At 41.6% G+C, this 18837-nt stretch overlaps 1 protein-coding gene across 3 annotated transcripts in view; it reads right to left on the bottom strand.

Annotated features, from left to right (window-relative positions):
- SFMBT2 (Scm like with four mbt domains 2) overlaps positions 1–18837 on the bottom strand; it is a 222412-nt gene that overhangs the window by 98274 nt on the left and 105301 nt on the right. For 2 of the 3 annotated variants that reach the window (XM_036844256.1, XM_036844255.1), the window contains exons 5-7: positions 14681–14769; positions 12767–13013; positions 4689–4786 (exon numbers count right to left, since the gene is read on the bottom strand). In XM_036844256.1, coding sequence (XP_036700151.1) covers positions 4689–4786; positions 12767–13013; positions 14681–14769 — 434 coding nt within the window. Of the gene's footprint in view, positions 1–4688; positions 4787–12766; positions 13014–14680; positions 14770–18837 lie in introns of those variants that run through there. The other variant, XM_036844257.1, reaches the window with a different exon arrangement.

The following is an 18837-nucleotide window of genomic DNA, read 5'->3' as shown; positions in this document are numbered from 1 at the left end:
AATTTTCAATTCAGCCAATTTTTATTTATTAATTGCCCACTCCATACATCCTGTAGGCCCTGTGAAAAGTAGAAAATATTCAGTATCTACTCTTAAAAGCAACTACTGTATAGCACAGGGAACTCTGCTCAATATTCTGTAATAATCTAAAAGGGAAAAGAATTTGAGAAAGAATACATACATGTGTGTGGATAACTGAATCACTTTGCTGTACACCTGAAACTAACGACATTGTTAACCAACTAAACTCCAATATAAAATAAAATATTTTTTAAAAAGCAACCATTAATTAAAAACAAAATATTGAGGACAGGGAGAATTCTCAAGTACTCCATAAAAACAGTAGTCTGATTTCTAACAGAAAAACATTAAAGTGAGGGAAGGAGGCAACTGTATTTTAGAGGAAAATATAAACAATTATGAAACCCTGGAATCGGGTCAAGAGAATTATGTAGAGAGTAACTGCTCAATAAACATTTACTGAGTTACTTAATTATTAGTTTAAAATATATGAGGATTATTAATGTTTATATATTTTTAGTCTTAGTATTCATAGTTCTAAATAATAAGTGCACATCCAATTAATCTGTAACTACATTAACTCAAAGCATTTCAAATCAGTGAGTTAAATGCATTTGTCCATTCAATAATTCATCGTATATTTGAGAAATATTTACTGAGTATGACTGTAGCCAAGGAGTAATGTTTCATTGAATGAAAGATGTGGGAGCTTTACCCTACAGTCCAAGCTACAAGACTTTAAAAAGGGGAGTCCCACATGAAGATAGCTGACTAAAAACACACATTAATTTCACCTCTTCCTAAACTCTAACCAAAATTACAGTAAATAATTTTAAAGACGCAAAGCCACTTGAACAGAAACTAAAGAATAGAAGCTAAAATGCAGATGAACAAGAAGCAACTAATTTAACATATTCAACAGAGCCAAGTCCCAAGCCTCCTGCAGAAAAGCTGAGACCCAGCCTAATGAACAGGGCAGGACCTTCAGGAGGCTCAGAAACCGGTAACAGCAGGTATGTCTGAAACTGGGGGTGCGTGGGAGGTGATAGAATAAGATGCGTGGGGAGCTGTCTAGGAAGCAGTTGGACCCCAAGTACCCTCCCCTCCCTGACTCTACAGACCAGTGGTCCTCCAGTTTCCTCAGAAAAGGATGAAGCAGGTGGGCCCTGGTCTGTGGATGCAGGAAAATACGGAAACCCCAGGCTCTCTTCTTGCCACTCAGCTCCTAGAATGCAGGCAGCTCGACCTTGAACCCCAGGTGGGAAGTGGAAATTCTCCTCCTTGGAAATCAGCTAAAGAGGAAAAACCATCATACAAAGAAGTAACCTCCATACAAAGAAGGTCCCCCTACATGACCCAGCCCTGCCCTCAGCTTTCCAATCTCCCTCTTACTCAAGAGCGCACAGTCAAGGATTCTCAGATACCCGAGGAAAGCCTCTAGCAAGAAAGTTAGAAACCAAAAGCAACATGGAGGGAACAAACTACTCTGGGAAAAGAAAACTTTAAAAAATCAATACTTCCAACAAGATAAAGTCATGCTTCCAGGCTGCAAGAAGAGGAGGCCATAAACAGAGCAGCATTCAGAGAAAAAGCGCCAGACAAGTGCTCATAAAAACACAACAGCACAAATGAGTGGAGAAAACCTCTGACAGTAGAGCAAAAACAGAGGAGAAAATGAAAACCTGAAATGAAAAGAAGAAGAAAAAATTACACAGCCAGCCCAGGACTACCGCCTGGTCACAGATGAAGAAGACAACAGAGAAAAGAGAGGTGGAAGACGTCATTTTAGAAGAAGCATCCCCAAAATTAAAGGCATGAGTTGCAGACACCCGGGGTACCCTGCGTTCTGGATGGAAACAGACATCTGCAAAGGCCTATCATCGTGAAATTTCACAACAGTGGAGAAAAGGAGAATATGAGATGCCCGAGGAGAAAAGGAAAAATGGAGCAATACCTCCAAATTCTGGAGAAAAGTGACAGCTGACCTAGAATTCTATACCCAAACTATCAGGGAAGCGTGAGGACAGAATCAGGATTCTTTCAGTCACTCGAGGTGAGAGGAGAGCAGGCTGCCAGCACTAAGATGCCTTGCTTCGTTTTATCATCTTTGTAAGCTGAGGACAAAGTGCCAAAGTAAGCCAGACCCAGATTGTTAACGGCACCTGGCTTGTCCTGACCACACTCTGAACAAGGTCCCAGGGCCCCCTCGAGGGGAGCCCTGGAGCGGAAGAGAACATTCAAGTCACTGCACAGAAATGCTGTGCTGGGCCTGTTCTGAGAACCGGAGCCAGACCCGTCCACATTTCTAAGGGAGGTCCGGTACCTGGAGTTCAAGCTACAGTTTGGCTGATGACCCAACTAATTCCCTAAGATTAGCTCAGGACTGTGCCTACTCAACTGCCCTGCAAACTCTGTGGGAAAGTGAGGCCAGCTTAGGACCGAGGCACTGTCCAGCCATCCTCCACTCTGGAGATCAAGAAAACGCCCTCTCCTGAAACAATCAGGGCTGGTCTTGTTTCTCGTGTTGTCAAAAGTAAGTTGTGTAATATTAAGGAAAACATACATAGGTAGTAATACTACAAGGAGAGGCAAGGAAACGGTCAACACCAAAGTTAGGGAGCTGGTTACCCAGAGCCAGGAAAGAGGATGGGGAAAGGTCAGCTGGAGGGATGCTAATGGACCCGCAACTTCCCGTGTCTAGACGGGGGGCACGGGGGATTTGTATTTCCACTATATCACTCTGTGAACTCCTCACGTGTATATTTCAAATGTATGTGTATAATATATTCCAAAATAAATATACTCTATTTTGAAATAAAATTTATTTTCTCAAGGGCAAGGAACATGATCAGATTTACACATTTAAAATACCACTAAGGGAAGCAACCTAACTGTCCATCAAGAGATGAATGGATAGAGAAGGTGTGGTGTATACACACACACAACACTACTCAGCCATAAAAAAGAATGAAATGCCATTTGCAGCAACATGGATGGGCCTAGAGATTATCATACTAAGTGAAGTAAGTCAGACAAAGACAAATATCATATGATATCACTTACATGTGGAATCTAAAAAAGTGATACAAACGAATTTATTTACAAAACAGAAATAGACTCAGGCATCAAAAACAAACTTACGGTTACCAAAGGGGAAAGTGGGGGAGGGATAAATTAGGAGTTTGGGACTGACAGATACACACTACTATACATGTAATAGATAAACAACAACAAGGCCCTACTGTATAGCACAGAGAACTATACTCAGTATCTTGTAATAACCTATAATGGAAAAGAATCTGAAAAAGAATACATATATACACACACACACACATATATATATGTATAACTGAATCACTTTGCTGCACACCTGAGACTAACACAACATTGTAACTCAACTCTACTTCAACAAAAGTGTTTTTTTAATATCACCAAGGCCACTGGGAAAAGACAGTGGACACCAGCTGTAGAGGTCAAACGAGTGACAAGGGTGGTGGGCTGCCTTCCGAAGAGGCAGTGGAGCCAGTTCACGGAAGAGTAAGTGCTCTTTTTCTTAATTTTTATTTTTATTTTATTTTATTTTTTGCAGGCAAGGAGGAGGAAAAAGAAGTTATCTGGTCAGTTAGCAAAAAAAAAAAAAAAAAAAAAGCCCAAGATAATGTTGCATGATCAGTGTGATTATTACTGCTAATAATAATTTAATAATTATTTTCGGAAGAGGTCTTAAGTCCAATGTTGCCAATGAGAAAAGTGCTGAACAAGAGTATCGGCGATTCACCCTGCTAGGTTAAGGTTCTGAGCGAGGACTTCCTCGTAAATAAAATCCAGGAAGCCAGCGCCCCAGCCCAAGCCTCACACTCTTGCTGCAGGAGGTACCTAGACACCATTTTAATTTCATTTTCCACATGAAACTTCTACGGCCCTGCAGAAATGTGCCCGCTCGGAACTGAAAAGCAGGTTTATGTCAGCCCACCACAAACCCATCCACAAGTCTCCCAGGAAACGGTCCATGTAGAGCTGTTTCCCACCTACTCGAGCTCCAAATAGGAAGAGACCGTTCTATGGGTCCCTCTTGCTGAAGGGATCACTCCTGCCCAGAACTTAATATTCTACACATCATATAAATTTTAAGCATAATTTTAAGAGTGTTAAGAACTAGGTGATCTATTTCAGTCGTGGTACATTTCTTTCATTGTCTATTAGAGGAAGGCCTGCTACCCAACAGATACTCATTATGAGTTTCTCAAGCCATCAAGAGAAGCATCGTTTTCTATCATTTTTACCGAGCAAATACCAAAATTAGACTTGTTCCATTTTCTTTTGTTTCTTTGGTAAGCAGTGAGAGGGTGAAAATGAGATTTCCATAATAATACAAGATGGAGGGGAAAAAATGTAAACCTGAAAAAAAATTTAATAAGATTCAAATTACCTCATAATATCCTTATTAATTACTTGATAAAAGATTTTAAGCATTTTCTTGGAATATGGGTATTTGGGAGGATTACAAAACAGAGCAAAATGGAACAGATAACATTTCAAACATTTTAAATGAACACCGGTCAAGAAGGTAGCTTTTTAAATAGTGGGAAATGATTTGATGTGGGCAACTTTTTTACACAGTTTATTCTCGAAAAGAGGAGAAAAACTGCTATGAATCTACGTCTTACCTTAAACACTTCCATCGGAAGAGGAAAGTTAGCAGCATCAACAAGGGATTTCTCCAGAGCACATTTCCACTCTGAGTCCATCTTCAAAGGATAGATTTCTGTATCAACAGCAAATCACATAAGAGTTTAAGGGCTGAAATGTTCTACTGGGTGGTTCTTTCTCGGATTTTATCTTCTCAGGATTTCATAATAACTTGGCAGGCGCAGCAACCGTAAGAATTCATACCCTGCCCGCCATAAAAGGCCACCTGCTAAAGAGATTTCCTGAAATTAAATAGCAATTTGGGATTCTGCGATCAGAAATGAAGAATAAACTTAATAGAGCTCTTCTGCAGGGAATATAGGCATGCATTCTGGGCATAATTTAATAGTATAAATCACATTAACCACACTTCATCCGTCCACTGTCCCGAATTCCATACATCACCTGGGAAGTAATATCCATGGATGAAGAACTTATTATCTGATACATTTCCAAACTAGAAAAGACTTTTGTCTGGCGTTTTCAGTTATTACAGCCTGTTTTTCACTAAATCTCTAAGCTCTCATATGCTAAAAATAGTCCGCGTTTAAGTCAGGAAATTATGAAAAGGTAAATTAAAATTTACCAACCAAGTCTAATATTTACACTTGAAACATTGCTAATACATCACATGTTGCCCATGTTTTCCCCCAGGCGGTGGGGGGAAGGGATTTACGAAAGGAGGTTACACTGTCTGAATACAAAATTAAAAGAACAAAATCGTTGAGCACCGTTTTTACCGATTGCCGAAACTGCAAGGGAATTTTATGATCTGATCTCAACAGATTTAAGACCTTATCAAAATAGGATTTGCAGAAGCACTCACTTGGAGTAGATATGTTTATACCTTCCCTATATCAACCCAGGCTACTTCAGACAGACAGCTAGGATATGAATATGAATTTAAGCACAGTTAAAAGGCAACATTAAGCCTTTGGGGCTATATTTTTAATTTCTTGCATGTCTGCTTTTTAGCAGGCGGCCATATATTTTGATGATCATAGCTTCTGAACTCACCTTGAGCTTGAAGCACCTGTGTTTCAGCAGTTTACTTAGTCTTTTCAGACTATCACAATTATGGTTAGGTGAGAGATGCTGTCAGAAGGAGCCAAGTTATCAATGCACTGCCCACCGTCCCTCATTGTCAGACACACCAAGTCACATAAAGGATAATTAATGACAAGATAGGCTCTACTTGTGTATAGTGTCTATAATTCTTTCTAGCCTTTTATTTATGCCCTTACACCGCTGCAGAATTTTTTTCCCCAATTTGGCGTTTCTCTATCAGAGACAAAATAGCCTGTAATTCTTCTTGGTATACATGTTTGGGGGAACATAGTGAGGTCCCCCCAACAAACACCTCTACAGAGAATGAATGAATGGTCCCTCCAACCTCCACAGGTTGGGGGGGTGGTCCTGAGGGAGAAACCGCTTATCACAGAGTCCCACAAAGGAGGAAGAAGGACCAATTCACGGAGTCCTACAAATCGTCCCGAGACGGTGAGGCAGATTCCCTGGAATATACCAGTGGTTCAGCTCAGGGGCACCGCATCAAAGTCTTGGTGAAAAGGGAAGGCAATTCTGGATTCTAGGAAGCAAAGCCCAGAGGACACCAAGGGCAGCAGTTCAAGATGGGGTCAGGAGGGAAACAATAAACAAGACCCTGGACTTCCTCAGTAGAACAGGAACAAATCCACTCTTCCAGGGTTCTGGAAGCAGGCCGATGGGGAGTTCAAGCTCGACATGGTAGTAAAAGGAGAACCAAGTCATGGAAAAGGATGGTGACCTCCAAAGACAAGGTCAAAGGAAGGGTCTGCAGACATACAGGGGATAGAAAAAGGGAAGAGAAAGTGTTGGTGCCCGAGCTCTCACAGTCTATAACTGAGGTCTCTGGGTGGGAAGGGGAGCCCCTGAGGCAGAGAAGAGGGTAAAAGAAGAATGGCTTAAAAATTACTCAAGGCCAGAGCCATGAAAACCCAACATGGTCAGGTCCAAACTCAGAACTGAGCGAGGAGACAGGCAGCCCCTGAGGGATGCTCACAGCCTCTCCTGACACCTGGACACACACACACTGGCAGAGCAGGACTGGACCAGCCACCTCGTCCTAGAAGGCTGCATCCACCCGATGCCACGTCTGTTCCACCAAACCAAAAGCCAGTAGCCTAAGAAGCCTGGTGCTTTGATCTGAATGTGCCCCCCTCCCCCAAAATTCATATGTTGAAACACCTAAGGTGATGGCATTAAGAGGTGGGGCCTTTGAGAGGGATGAGGTCATGAGGACGGAGCCCCTATGATGAGATTAGGGTGCTTATAAAAGAGACCCCAGAGAGCTCCTCGCCCCTTCCTCCAGGTGAGGACACAGTGAGAAGACGCCGTCTAGGAACCAGGAAGTGGGTCCTCAACGGACACTGAATCTGCTGTTGCCTTGATCTTGGACATCCAGCCTCCAGAACTGTGAGAAGTCAACGTCTCCTGTTTACAAGCCACCCAGTCTGCGGTGTTGTGTTACAGCAGCCTGAATGGGTGAAGACACCCAGGAAGTCTCACGGGACTTTTATCTCTGTCCTACAATCTTAAGATTCTTTGTCTTCGTGCTGCGGACGTTGAATCCTAATATGGAATTTAACCCCACGGCAGGGCATACTCCTTGTCTTAAAAGGTGAAAATCAACTGCAGTTTTATCAGTACTCTCAACCACCTGCAGAAGCTAAACACCTCCTAGTTACAATAAGCAGAGAACAACAGTCCATGCCTGTGTTTCATTAGACAGAGAGGCGCTTGGTTACGCCGGCAAGTTTATGGACAATAAATAGCACCATTAAAAGAACATAAAACAGGTTCTTAAAGTGATCGTGTTGCAGGTAATTTAATAGAGTGTAGCATGTCAATTTCTGTTGGTGGGAAGTAATAAGCAATTAAAACCTGTCCTGATTCATCTTTAACTAGAAGCCTGAGTGAAAACGAGGTGTCCCCCTCTGTGCATGTTGGCAGGCCATCTCACAGAGAGTGTGGCAGGAAGAGGAGTGAACAAAGTCATCATCTCACAGCCTCGGGTGATCGAAGCCCTGGAGGGGCGATCCCCTTTATTCATGCACCTTACACCCTCCTCTCCTTCCTTCTCCACCAAGCTCTGACCAGTAAGGAAAGGCTCATCTACGCTTCTTAATAGACACTGGGAAGTGCTATATACTGAATGCTTGTGTCCTCCCAAAATTAGTATGTTGAAGCCCTAATCTCTCAATGCCATGGTACTTTGGGAGGTAATTAGGTTTAGATGGGGTCATGAGGGTGGGGCCCCCATGATGGGATTAGTGCCCTGGTAAAAGGAGACACCAAAGAGCTCTCTTTCAAGTGCATGCTTGCTATCTCTCAATACCCCATAGATATAGATACAGATATAGATATAGATATAGGTATATACATCTCCATGCACACATAAAGAGGAGGCCGGGGGACTTCCCTGGTGGTCTAGTGGTTAAGGCTCCACGCTTCCAATGCAGGGTGCATGGGTTCAATCCCTGATCAGGGAATAAGATCCCACATGCCGTGCAGCATGGTCAAAAGATTTAAAAAAAAAAAAAAAAAAGAAGAGGCCAGCTGAGGACCCAGCAAGAAGGTGGCCATCTACAAATCAGGAAGAGAGCCCTCACCAGTACGCAACCATGCTGATGCCCTAATCTTGGACTTCCATCCTCCAGAACCGTGGATTTGTGTTTTTCAAGCCCCCTCCCCCAATCAATGGTATTTCGTTAAGGTAGCCCAAGCTAAAACAAAGAACAACAACTCTTTTTGAATAAGAAATAGTTCAAGTAAGAAACATCTGAATTAGATTTAGAAACTTCTGGCTCCAGGAACTACCTAAAATAGAAAGAAAAGGGGGGAAAATGGTTGACATAAAGATTGTGAAGGGAAAAAATATACAAAAGAATATAGAGATAAGGATTTTTCTTAAACTTCAAAAAGTTTCATCTCTTTAGTTTCTGCAAAACTATGTCAGATTCTATCTTGCTTTCTAAACATCCAAAAATATGAAAGCAGGTGGGGCCTCTAAATGACCCCTGACCTCAATGACCTACTTAAATTTCTTAGATCAAATATAATCTTAAAACTCTGATCACAGATTGAATATTTAGAAAATACCAATCACCTGAGTAATACTTAGCAGCACAGCAAATGTATGATTATCCCCATTTTACCGATGTAAAAACTGAGGTTCAAAGTAGAGTAACTTGCCCAGAAGCTCTGTAGCCAGTGACAGAAGTGGAAAGAGAGGCTGACTTGAACCCTGACTCCAAGCCCATGTTCCTTCCACTCTGTTGGGTTTCTCAAGCTCTATTCACACATGGACCCTTTTAAAGGAAGAAATTCTCATCCTGAACCCCACAGACCACATTCCCGTGCATCTTATATCCTGGAGCTGTCCTGGGTGCTAAAACAAGAGATCACATCTCTACTTGCTCAGAAGCCCCCCTAACACTTCAGGGGAAAGAGGACAGTACAGTCCTCCTTGTGTGGAGGTGCCTCCACCCAGGCTCTCCCCTCCAAATTGGCTTCCAAATCCCCATCAATTATTTGGCTCCTGGAAGGTAGACTTGGCTGGTTCCTTCCTTCTGTCTAGACACACCCGAGTTTTTATTCAGTCAACTCACTCAACACATATTTACTGAGCGCCTATTATGTGCTGGGCAGGGTGTCAGGGGACACAGCAGAGAATGGGTCCCGCACTTTCAGCTTCAGCGGTGAGTGAAATCCTCTCAACCAAGGTCTGAATGAAGTGGGGGTGTGGTAAAGCAGCATTCCAAAAGAGGGGACACGCATAGAAAGCTCGAGGAACACAGACAAGGCCACAGGGCAGGAAAATAAATAAATGAGGGGAGGCGTTAGGGGTACACAGCTGGAAAAGCAGCTCCAGGTCTAATCATGATTTGCCTTCCATTCAGCACTGAAGAAAAGGCACCCGTGGATTCCCAGTCTTGTCCTGATAACGCCTGAATCACTAAGGACCGCGGGAAGCCACTGCCCCTCCCATGATTATTAGCATTTTACCCTCTTCCATTCCCTCACCTGGTCTTCACTGAAGCTGGACTCCACCTACCCCGGCAGCACTGCACTCCTGATGGGGGGTCGAGTGGGGCAGGGTGGCTTCGCCCCTCTTTCTAACCTCCCATTTCCCCACCCCGTGTCCTCTGAGTCCATCCAAAGATGGGATGCAGGCTTCTCGCTGGCGGACAGCATAAAAGCCAGCACCTTCTCCTCCAGTGTTTGAAGACTGACTAGCCGGCTACTTTCTGTCACCTATTTCTATACCTCTGTTCACACCAAACAGTTGAGAAATACTGTGTCCTTCAAGAAGTAGAAAGAATAAGGAAAGGAAAGGAGGAGCTATGATTACTTTTAGCAAAGGTGTTGGTGTCAGCACAGCAAAGAAGGCATCGAGAGTAGGCTGACCTGGCATGGCCTCACTCTCAAAGTCCAGTCAGCCCTCCCGGCCCACAGGTCCTGAATGTTCCACCTGCAGTGGGTGGAACCCGTGGATGGAAGAAACGACAGATGGAGGAGCCCGCAAACGCGGAACCCGGGAAGGGGAAACCACAGGTGCAGAACACCTCCAACCCTCGAATGCAGAAGGCCAACTGTACTGTGCTATTTTATACAAAGGACTTGAGCATCCCTGGATTCTGGTATCCTCGGGGTCCTGGGACCAATCCCCCATGGATACCGAGGGACGACTCTATACCCCAAGTCTCTCTTACCTGCTCTCCTCCCCAACCCTTCCAGCTCTACTTACCACCAGTCAATGATGAACACTTTTCATTTACTTAAGCGTGTTTGGGAATAAGAGAAGCAGCCTAGTATTTTCTATGCAAGTGTGAAATTTTTCTCCCACCTAGATTTCATTCAAGGAAAGAGCCCTATCATCTAAGTTTAACAAGTCACATTGGGTCCTGAAGTTAATTTACACAAAGGATTAGGTTCTGTTCCCGTGTGTAAAACCTGGGTGATTAATTGCCTTCCCGGGTGTTGTTCTGCTGAATCAGGTAGGAGAATTCAGTGTTCATCCTGTAACTACTGCATCTGAAGAACTAAGAGTCACATTTGGGGTGTCCTTTCACCTTTTAATTTCTTCTTCCCGTCCATAGCCTTTCCTGCAGACAATTTTTTTTTTTATTGCCATTGCCATCAGGACTTATTGCTTGAAATAAAAAGTCTCCTGATGTGTTTGGTTTGACCAAGATCCATTTTAAACCTACAGTACCCCAAACTAAGTTTGGCTGCCGACAATTTAAATGTTGGGAAAATAACTTCTTGATGATGAATGCCTTTTCCAAAGTCTTTAACGCTTCAGTGAAATGGACAACTCATGTCCAGAAAATTACTAAGATGAGTAAACACAATTTATTCTTGTCTTATAAAGACGTCAAATTGTCTAAAGGAAGAGAGAGAACTCTCCTATGGAAATATTCCTTAGTTTCTGCAGGGACACTTTCCATTCTGGCTGCTGAGTATGAGTCCACGATGTCACAGGAAGGGTACATTGCACAGAACCTAAGAGACAGTAGTAATCTTTGCTTCGCTATAAATTTTTACACTGGCAAATATATGTTTTTCTTAAAATTTATAAAGCAATTAGATACTGAGCTAAGACTTATACACCCAACTTTCTGCACAGAGTAAATTTCTCCTGCTAGGTTATGAATCCCAAGGCAAATGTGAGCTTAGATCTCTTCTCACAAAACTGACAGGCCCTTCGTTTGTAATCATATCCCCACATTACTCAGGGTATAAATGGATTTCCTGGCTGCTTCTCAAAACGCTGACAACAATAATACTAATAAAATACCATGTTCTATGTCTATATGCCTGTCAAATTCAACTCAAATGCAAACACGACACACAGAACCAAGACGTTTTTTTCAATTAAAGCCCTTGACTGACGGAAAAGGGAAATACAGCGCCTTAGCTACATGTCCTCAAGACTAACACTGGCAACTAAGATGGGAGGGAAAAAATCTCTGGCAATTTTAATGAAGGAAAGAGCCAAGTCTTTGCTTCCAATAAACCTGTGAAATTGACCAGAATGAAAATGAGCAAATTTGGAAAGAAAGGAGTATTCCTTCCTTGGCATCTTTAATTCCATAAGAATCCAACATTTTTGTTCTGAAGCTACATATCGAAAGGTTGGTAAGGCCAGTCAGAGGCAGCAGGGGGAACTGGATGGAAGAGGGAGGGGACCTGGGAATTGGAATTACAGCACGTTCCTCCTACAAACTGGGTGATCTTGGACAAGTAGCTTAAACTCAGTCTCAAATTTTCTCTGCTGTAAAAGGAAACAGTCACATGAAATAAGTTTTTTGGAATCAAAATAAACATCAGAGCAGATGTAAAATCACCTGGCATGTAGTAAACATTCAAGAATGGTTATTTCATAAACGCTGAGATTTTTGCCCAGTTAGGTACGTCAGGAAGAATAATGCACTCTTCTACCCAGTTAAGTCTCTGGAAAGTCATTTGACAAGGTATTTGAAGCTACTTAAAAATCCATGATGTGCCAGGAAGAAAAGCATGATGATTTTCTCTTTGTTATTTCCAGGTCAGGACAGATAACATAATGATAAGCATTTGGTTTTGATATTCAGATGGATGGATGGATGGGTGGGTGGATGGATGGATGGATGGATGGATGGGTGGATGGGTGGACAGACAGAAGGACAAAGACTTTAGAACCTACTTGCAAGACTATCAAATTCCTAAAGAAAAATAGAGAATATCACCAAGTCCCACTATAGTGTGTGTTTCATTTCCAAACCATTGATTCCAAAGGAACCAGATCAACTTCTCCACAGCCTCCAGCTCTTCTTTCTCATTTTTGAACACTATTCATAGAAGTCTTGGGTTCTATTTGCTACAGAAAGTATTTGAAGTTAAAATGCTTCATATTCACAAGCACAGATGTAAAAGACACGACAGAGCTAATACATTTTCCAGAGAGACATCCAGGAAAATAATCACATCTCTTTCTAAAACGCTTGAGAGCAGCCAAAGCTCTGGCCCTTACCTGAAGGTGGGTCCATTCTGTATTTATTCTCTTGACACCAACCAACTGGTCGAAGTCTGTAATCCAAGTAAAACAACCACTGGTCATAGGATTCAGTGTCCTCCAATCCCACATAGCGAAGGCGTAATCTTCCTCCAACATTCTCAATCACACTAACTATCCAGTACTGAAAAGGGCTCTGAGAATCCTGGAGCTCTATTAAGGAATCAACTGTAATGAGGTCTATAGGGCCTTTCCCTCGCAGAGGCTGTTTAAACAGAAGCAAAACTCCTTATTTTAAACTTTATTTTAAGGTTCTCATGGAAACAGATGACAGCAGAAGATAATATTTTTTCACACCATCATCCAAGCTACTGGCAAACAGTCTGGTGTTTCCCTCCACCCCACTGCCCCCGCCCTCCCCTCCCCTCCCGCGCACACATCCATTATACCCGACTCTGTATCCAACAACAAAACCACAAGTAAATAGAAAATGACAGTTTGTGCTAAGTTCTCACCAAACAAATCACCCTTCCCAGATAAAACTGCATTTGTGAGGAACAAGGGTGCTTTTAAGAAGCGTTACACCAAATTTGCCTCGAGCTAGAAAACACACGGTAGCGAAATGTCTGCTCTTCCCATAGACGGACACATCTGATATGGGGCGATCAATTTATACCTTGACTCAGCAGACGTTTATCTTACGATGGCCCCGCTCTCATAATCAGGACACTCTCGTACTTTGATTACGTGAGTAATGCATGAATATGTGTAGAGGACATTTTTGATGAATGCCTAATACACATTAATAATCAGCTAAATTAGACTATTGTGTAATTTGTACACGTAACCCCATAGTTGGTTTACAAAATAAGATGTAAATAAGATGTTAGAAGGTTGCCCCATCTAAGCAACCTTCTTAGCACATGTTTGCATAAGGAAAAGGGTGTTTGTTCAGCCAGCCTTGTAGGCAAATATGTTTAAAAAATTTAACAAAGTAAAACAATTTGTCCTTTTGAAAGGGTGAACAATCATCATTTTGATTTGTCAACCAAACAATTAAATTAGTAGCCATTGAGATACAAAACTACATTAGGCAAAAATCATCACAAAACAAAACCAGATGACTGTATATTAGACCATGGTGTTCCAAAATATCAATATCATTTATGACAGGTGAGAAATTTATGGTTAATGTTAAGAGAATAATGAGATTGTCAAAATCCACACTGTATTCTTGGTCATTCATTGTGTTCTCCCCTTTTTCAGGGGCATTCTTCAAACAGATTTGGTGACTCAATAATTATTTATAACAGTACATTTCTCTTCCTGTTCTAGAATGTAAATATTAAAATGTTTTATGATAAAATTATTTTCATATCACCATCAAGATTGCAGAGTAAACTGTTTTTACTTCAGTACCTTAAAATGACCTTAACCACATTTAAATATGGTTAGCCATTTCTATTACTTAACATGTATGTGTTTAAATTTCGGCATAATGCATCCGGAATACAATAGTTAGTGGAACCATTTATCAATACACTTTGAGACTACACCCCAGCACATACATGCTGAGTCATCACCTCTACAAAACAGTTATTCTACAGGATTTTATATACATTCACTAACATAAGACAGAGTCTTAAACGTATAGGATAGTGGATACCTATCCTAACATGTTATTATTTTAAAACGTGTTCATATAAAAGCAAATTTTCCACTTATTGATTGGACCAAAGGTGAAGATTCTTCAGTGCCATTAGAATCAGTAACCTAAGTAATTTGGGAAAAGACAGGAAGTTACGCTATTTGGACACCGATATCCGTGTGGACGCATGTACCCGCAGAAGGATATATGCAAAGGTGCTGTTGGGTGTGAGCTCATGTAACTGTGCTGCTTCAGACAGAGAATAGCTGGACAACAATACATACACCTTCCAGGAGGCTGGCTGGGGCCGTCCGGGAACCAGTCAAATCACGAATGAGAAATTCCGTCCAGTCCGTGTACTTCTCTTTGATTGCTGGTGAGACAAAGGAGAGAAAAAAAAACACACACACACTTCAACAAAGCAGTGGAGCTTCCAACATGTTAAAATCCCGGCACTTTTCTGTGCATATGTGTTCTTTCATGACTTTTCTTCGCTTTAAATGCTGTGCTTAAATGAAGTACTAAAATGGCAACAACAAATCTTGTCAGCGATGGGTGACTTCACACCTACCACGTGCCTAGATTTTGCTGGGCACCAAGGAGATGAAAGAATGTGAAGCCCTGAAGTCGTATCATCTGTTCAGAAACTTCTGTAAACAACAAAGAAGAGGGACTTCCCTGACAGTCCAGTGGTTAGGACTCCGCGCTTCCAATGCAGGGGGGGCGGGTTCAAGTCCTGGTCGGGGAACTAAGATCCCGCATGCCACGCGGCGCAGCCCAAAAAAAGAAAATTAATTAATTAACCATTAAGAAAACAATTATTTTAAAAAAACCTAGAAAATATTCCAAAGCACAGAATTTAGGAGGTTCCAAGAAGAAAGAGCTCCATGAGGGTGCTTTATTTATTTCCAGGTGGGAAAATAAAGCCAGGCTCTGAATTATATAAAGATTTATTATACAGGCAGAGAAGAGGAAGACAGGATTTGAAGGCTGAGAGGAACAGCATATGCTAATGAGAGTGATGGAGGGAGGAGATGGAGAAAGTGCAGCCCTCGGACACACGGCCCAGCCTGAGCACAGAGCATTGGGAAATAATGGAATAAAACAGTGGACAGCCCAGAAAGCCAGCACACACGTTTAATAAACAGGAAATCTCTGCATAAGATGAATCTGAAAATAGCATAAAGGCTTGAAGGGAAACAAAGGAAGCTAATGGCAGAGAAGCCAAGGTAGAGGCTGCTGTCTGGGGCCCCAAACAGCGGGGAGAGCACTGCACTTGAGACATCTTTCGCAAAAGAAATATCAGCCTTTGGAAGCCAGCATTCTACAAGTGCTTCAAACCCAAGACTTGAGAAAAATGTAACTTCTTGGCATAGCTCCCAGGCTACAGATGTCCCAAAGCTAAGGTTACATCCACCCCTGGGAGAGGCCCCAGGCCTTCTCAGGGCATCACAGGATTCACAACCTCGGCCACATGAGAACAGCACACTGGCCCAGACTCCCATCCACCCACTGTGATTCCGACCTTCACATCCCATGAAGACCAGAGGACCCAGGAGCACTGCCCAGGGTACCACATTCAATACATAGCCTCTGTGAAAGGTTCGAGACTCAAGTAGTTCATAGATTGTTCAGGTTCTTTCAAAGCAAGATGCAACCATTTCTAGCTCAAACCTAAAGGAACAGAGTTATTACCAAAGGGAAACAGGCCACACTGGTGGTGGGAAAAGCAAGCTCATGGTGTGGGGAAGATCTGGCCTCTGAGCTGGGCTCTGCCATCACTGGCTACATGACTTTGAGTAATTCACCCAATTTCTCTTGGACTCTTTCCTCTAGTGCTACAACATTTTGCTTGTGGGATGCTATAAGAATTAAAGAAGATACACCTGTCAGAAAAATATAACCATACCTGGCACATCTATGCAATTAATAAATAACAACTCTAGTTTTGTTATAAGTATATATTGAATTATTACACATTCTCACCAGATATTTTTTATTGATTCCCACAAACTGCAGATGGAAACTTTCAACATGCTTTGGCAGAACTGCCAACAGATTAGGGACCAGTGGCAGCAACCTGCTATTTCCATCACTAACCTGCAGCTCAGTCAATATGGTGGCAACCTGCTATTTCCATCACTAACCTGCAGCTCAGTCAATATGGCGGCAACCTGCTATTTCAATCACTAACCTGCAGCTCAGTCAATATCTCCCACCATCACCCATTAATGATCATAAGACCAAGAGAAAAATCAAAATGGAAGGGACTCAAGCAAGACGAAAGGGATTCGGGCAAAGGTGGAAAGCCCAGCTTTGGGTGGGACAACAATGTCCTAGACCTGGACCCACTTAGCAAAGAGCAACCCACCTCTTCAACATCTCTTACTACTCGTGATTTTTTTCCACAAATAAAATACCATCTTCTACATACATACTTATAAAGAAATGCAAATATTTGGGGCAAAAACTGTGTTATTGGGTCCTTTTCCATCATTAGCAAGTGTAGCAAACATTTTTCAATGCTACACCCACTTCTATGGACTGAATGTTTGTGTCACCTCCAAAATTCATTTGTGGAATCCTAATGCCCAATGTAACGGCGTTAGGAGGTGGGGCCTTGGGGACGTGATTAGAATTAAATAAGTTCATGAGATTGAAGTCCTCATAAGTGGGATTAGTAACCTCATAAAAGAGACCCTCCTCACCCCTTCTTCCATGTGAGGACACAGTGAGATGTCTGTCTATGAACCAGGAGGCTGGTCCTCACCAGACATGGGGTCTGCCTGTATCCTGATCTTGGACTTGGATCCAGCCTCCAGAACTGTGGGAAATAAATTTCCACTGTTTACAAGCCACCCAGTATTTTTGTTACAGCAGCCCGAATGGACTAAGACAGCTCTCCTGCTTGCCTAAGGTGACTGAGAAGACCAAAGCAATGGAATACTAGATAATTTAATTAAAATTTGTATTTATCTTTCACTTTACAAAGCCTTTTAATTTACTTTGTATCTTTGGATCATCCTAATAATGCTATGAGGTGGCTGTTCTTAACTAACTTTCGCCCAAGTTCATTGGAAAACCAAGGGCAGAGCCAGCCTCAAACTCGAGTTTGCAGATGCCCAACTTATAAGGAGTCTTTCCACTAGCATCTATGATTCTCAAAGCTTTCGCATACAGAGAAATCAACCATTTAAATTGTAGGCATGACAGAGATAATATGAAAATGACTGCTTAAAAAAAGTTTCAAGATTAGGACAAAATATACATCAGCACCCAATAAATATGCATTTCATTTTTTATTCCAAAAGGATGACAATTAGCGCAGTCGAGGGAAACATGGCCCTGTGATTGACAGAATTTACGGCTACATCCCCTATGAGAAGAAAGCTCAATTTTTCATTTAAGGGTTGTTTCTAACATCCATGTAATCAAAGTTAAATTAGAATTTCTGAAATATGTATGCACCCTGTGCAGTGTTGAAATTTGAATAGTCTGAGTCACAGCAAGAGAACGCTGGAGATGGCTGTGAAATTTACATATTCGGGGCCCTGCACTCCAGAGGTCCTGTAACTGTCCATTAATATGCTTTTGCATGAGGCTCTGAAGCAAGCTTTTATCTGCCACAGAATATCTAGACAAATGGCTCTCCGTGGAAAAATATAGCTTAGCTACAAAGGTACACCAATTATTTTAGGTTAGAAAGTAGAAAGAAAACAGTTCTCAGGAATTTTGCTAATTTTAGAACAACTATTTCAGTGGACATTTAGTTCTCAAAACTCTAAATTTTCAAATGTAAAAATCTATGACAAGAAGTACTGCCATATATATAAAACTATGCATGATGAATTTACAATTCCCAGGCAATGGGTTTGTTCTAGACAATATTCAATTCAGTTAAATTCTAGTACAATAAAAACTGCCCAGAAAGTCCTGAGAATTCACTGCAGTACAAGCTGATCTGTAATTTTCCACATACAAATTTCTAACTAAAAAATTTTAAACTATGAATTTTAATTTACTACAGAACATCTCTCTTTCAAAGACTCAAAATCAAGGCGTATGAATGTAAGAAAAATCTCTCTCAAATGTAAACCAATTGCTTGCCCTATGGTCCTTATCTTTTTCTTCAAATGATCCACACATTAAATCTCAGAAAACTTAACATGCACCCTAACTACAGTAAATGTGAACTTTACAGCAAGAAAGAAATGATTAAACCGGAAAAAATCTGCAACTTTAGGTGGATAAAAGTGTATCCACAACTCGGTAATCATTTTCCCATTTCTTTAATTTATAGAGAGAATCTCCTGGAAGTCCGTAAGAAGAATAAAATCAGGATCTTTCTACAATGTTCTCATGAACATGTTTTCAAGGTTCTACTCAGTTATAACATTATATAAACATTCAACTTCACTTTTTTAAAAGTCCCAGTTACATT

Source organism: Balaenoptera musculus, chromosome 2 (genome assembly GCF_009873245.2).
Source record: "Balaenoptera musculus isolate JJ_BM4_2016_0621 chromosome 2, mBalMus1.pri.v3, whole genome shotgun sequence".
Taxonomy (NCBI): domain Eukaryota; kingdom Metazoa; phylum Chordata; class Mammalia; order Artiodactyla; family Balaenopteridae; genus Balaenoptera; species Balaenoptera musculus.
The sequence above is the reverse complement of the archived record's forward strand: the minus strand, read 5'-3'. Positions and strand labels throughout refer to the sequence as shown.